General features: G+C 38.1%; 1 protein-coding gene across 1 annotated transcript in view; it reads left to right on the plus strand.

Moving 5' to 3' along the window:
• The window catches only part of LOC102811094 (chromosome unknown open reading frame, human C16orf62), a 134,293-nt gene that overhangs the window by 82,498 nt on the left and 47,762 nt on the right, over positions 1–4,033 (plus strand). The window contains exon 22 of the mRNA XM_006875954.1: positions 851–931. Coding sequence (XP_006876016.1) covers positions 851–931 — 81 coding nt within the window. The remainder of the gene's footprint in view (positions 1–850; positions 932–4,033) is intronic.

The following is a 4,033-nucleotide window of genomic DNA, read 5'->3' on the forward strand; positions in this document are numbered from 1 at the left end:
ATAACAATTTATTTAATCTGTTATTTCATGTATGTTATTATTTAGTCAAGGTTAATTTTTTTAAAAGTTAAAGAGTTCTTTGGAACATTAAGAATGTAGACAGCTTTTACAAAGTTGCCATCCAGATAACTGCAGTTTGGAACACTGAGTGAGGAGAGTAACGTGTTTTAAGCTTTCCTTGTATTATGGTGACAAAATATTAATTCCATATACTTGGGACATATATGTCCACTTTGCTTACATAAAGATGTACTATAAGAGTTTGTCCTTGTATCATTTGAAAAGCCAAATTCATACCTTTGCTGGCACTTCACATGGTAGTAGGTTGTGAACAGTTTCAGAAGGTACAAGAAACATAGCAAGACAACAGGTTAGCCCTTTGCCTGGTTTCAGAGATGCAGCAGCTGTATCCTATGGGACTTTGCAATTAAGAAAAGCCCCGCTATGTGCATCGGAGCAATGTTGACACAGTGGTGAAGCTCTGGACTCTGAACCATAGGTCAGCGATTTGAACCCACTAGTCGCTCCGCAGAAGAAAGGTGTGGCTGTCTGCTTCTGTAAGGATGACAGCTCTGGAAACCCCGTGGGGCAGTTCTAGTCTGTCTTATAATGTTGCAGTAAGTTGGAATCAACTTGACAGCAGCAGGTACACTATGGGTAGCAAAGCAAGCTTTTATTTAAAGAATAAGAGAATTCCAGAACATTGGTCATTACCAGTGAACAGGACCCTGTAAATACCAACCAGATTGTTCTCTGCCTCTCAAGTATGAGGTGCAGGTAAGAAATGAAACGCATGGTGTCATTGTTTTCGATGGGCATAGCTTTACTGTTATCTTTAAATGTTTCTCAGGCATCATCACGAGCCCACCAAGGACCCCGTCATTCTGAACGCCCTTCTGCACGTGTGTAAGACCATGCACGACTCCGTGAAGTAAGGACCTGTAGTGTGGATTGATTGGGTCTTAATGCCATATCAGATTCCTTCGGGGAATTGCTACTATAAACTGCTACTGTGAATAAGAGGACATGATTGGGTCTGTTACGATTTCAGCAGGGAGCCGAGGGATGCTGCAGATAACCTTCTGGAGAAAATGAAAAGGCAGATGTTTTTATATGGAGATTTCTGCTGGAGAAAAAGATAGTATTCATCCAAATGAACTGAAACTCCCCATCTCCCAGAGCCTTCTGAGAGCCGCAGAGAGTGCAACACTGAGCTCACTCCCACAGTTACACGGTGCTTTGATTTGATCTCATTATTAGGCAGTTATTTGAATTTCTAATGAAACTGCCTGCATTCCTTACTTGAAGGTCTCAGTGAACTTGAGGCCCAGACTGATCCACAGGTCCTACCTGGGGTCAAAGGCCAAATTGCTATTCCTTTACTTTCTGTTTATTTTCCGTACTTCCATTTAACTGCTTAAAGCTAATCTTGTTTTTTTGTGGCTGACATTTGAGGCCCCAGTACTTGTTTAAGCACAGCAGATTGACTTACTGGAAAATGTGATGAGAATTGAGAAAATTATTTGGAAGTATAGCAAGTGTCAACCAGATCAATAGTCTTTCTTTTCATTTGTTGTTTTTCTGTGTGTTTGTTTTGTTTTTATTGTGGCAGCATTTATTTCCATGATTCTCAGGGCTTTCAAATTCATGATTAGTTACACAAATCAAAATATCGAGACTCCTCTCAGTAAACAGAACTGGTAGACTTTAGCGGTACAAAAATAGGAATAAAAACACAAAGCATTCAAAAAGGCACTTAGGGTAGTATTAGTCTGGCTTTTGTGTCAGAGACAGATCAGCAGTGTCTTAAATGAAGCAGGTTTCTTTCTTGCTTGTATACAAGTGTGGGTACGTTGAGAGTTTGCAGCTAACTCTGCTTCAGAACGTAGTCTTCAGACCTACGTTCCTTCTGTCTTGTTCTGCTGTCCCTTTGGGGTATTATCCTTGTCATCATGGTAAATGCTGACTTCTCTCGGCGGTGTCCATAGTCCAGCCTGCGGGTGTTGGAGGATAACAGGTCTCTTTTAAGGACAAGATTTGAAGGCATTAACATTCCATTGGCCAGAAGTGTCAGAGACTGTACCTAGCTATATAAGAGATGGAAATGTCATCTCAAAGGATGGAGACATTGCACAATAGAGGGCAGTTTGCATTCTTTGCCAACCTTTATTTCCCTCCATGGAGCAAAGAGTAAGGTCCCATCAAAAACCGAACTTCCTGTTTTTTTCAGCAATCTTAAAATTTTAAAAATAGATTTGGAGAACGATAAGTCATGACTTATATTATCAAAAATGCAAGAATTTGACATTTTCTTGTTTGTATTTGTGTTGAATTATCTATTAAGTAGAATTGTTAGTCTACAATTCACTTTCAAATGCATCTTAAAAATAAGATAGGTTGATAGATGGAGAGAGGGAAATAGCTATAAAGCAAAATTGTAAAATCTTGGATGGTACGTATATGGTTGTTCATTAGAAAATCCTTTCAAGTATACTATATATTTGAAATTTTTTATGATAAAGTATTGAACAAAATTTCTGTGAAATAAAAAATCTGCAGTTAGATTTTGCTGTCCAGGTTTCAAAGAAGAGAAAGTTGGCTTCTCTTTTCCTGGTTAACACTAAAGTGAGTAAAAAGTATTGCTAAAAAGTTATAGAAACATTTATTTAAAAAAAAATCAAAATGCAAAGCCATTGTTTTCTCTATATATCCTCCATCTAGCTGTACACACCTCTGAAAGGGTATACAGCTAACCTGGAAGGGTCCTAGAAGAATTCTACACTCTTTGGTTTACATCATGTCAAAACAGCAGCTTGGGCATCCTCAAGGGTTCAAATTATGTTCCTTTGAAACATTTGTTGAGCTTTAGCAACAAAAAGACGTCTGAAGGGGCAAGATGAGGGCTGGAGGTTGGATGAGGTCAGGTTTCCCAAGGGAATTCTCCTAGGGCAGCCCTCACTACCGAAGAAGAATAAGCAGATGCATGGTCGTAATGTCACAACTTTCCTGGCTTTGTTTCTCACAGTGGTTTTTGGGTTTCTTAAAGCTTCTTCCTAATAAGCCCCTGTAGTGGTTCTGGGGTGTGTGTGTGTGTGTTTGAGAGAATCTATCTGTAAGGTGACCCTTTGGGAATCACCCCAAACAGGCACCATAACCTTCTGAGCTGGCATCTTTGCCTTGAGTTTAACTGATCCAGTAGATTCCCTTGGAAGCCACTATTTTGATGGGACCTTACTCTTTGCATCATTTTGGTAAATTCAGGACTTGTCCCCGATTATGATTCATTTCATAAAACTGTCTTCGTTAGCTTCAATCTTCCTTAAAAAACTGATGGAAAGATCAGTTGTTTGAGCTTGCTGATCTTTGCACAACACTCTTGGTGTTCCATCGAGCTTTCTGAGGTCAAGATGTTAGCTTAAAATTGAAAATGCCTGAGCATGTGAGATCCCAGTTTTAGTGGTTTTCACATCAGTGATAATTCTGTGTTCTTCTTCCTTCAGTTTCTGGACTTGGTTATTAATTCATCAAGGTTGATGGTCTTCCTTCTCTTGGATCATCTTTGAGGTCTTCCTAACCTTCCTTAAAACACTTGATACATCCAGAAAATGTTTTTCGTGGGACAGTTTTTCCCATAAACTTATTAAAACTTCAATGATTTGGGAAGGTGTTCACTTAATTTTGTTAAAATTTTATATTAACCATGACATCAATATTGTTTGTTTTATATTTTATTATTATTATTTTGAAGTCACTCTAAGTCAAGTGTATTATTGAGAGAACTTGCCTGCAGCCATCCATTAATAGAACATTTATTGTTTGGATAAATACATGCATATATGAACTGGAACTGTAGTAGCAATACTTTTTGACTAACCCTCGTTGTCGTATCTTGAGAATGGCATCTTTGACAGATTTGTGGGAAATAAGAAATACTTGTAAATTACATTATTTAAATTATGGTACACACTTTTGTCAAAAGAAAAATATACAGACCATTGGAGTTTTTTTTTAATACCTTGAAGCTCAAAAATGT

Source organism: Chrysochloris asiatica, unplaced genomic scaffold, assembly GCF_000296735.1.
Source record: "Chrysochloris asiatica unplaced genomic scaffold, ChrAsi1.0 scaffold00348, whole genome shotgun sequence".
Lineage (NCBI taxonomy): Eukaryota > Metazoa > Chordata > Mammalia > Afrosoricida > Chrysochloridae > Chrysochloris > Chrysochloris asiatica.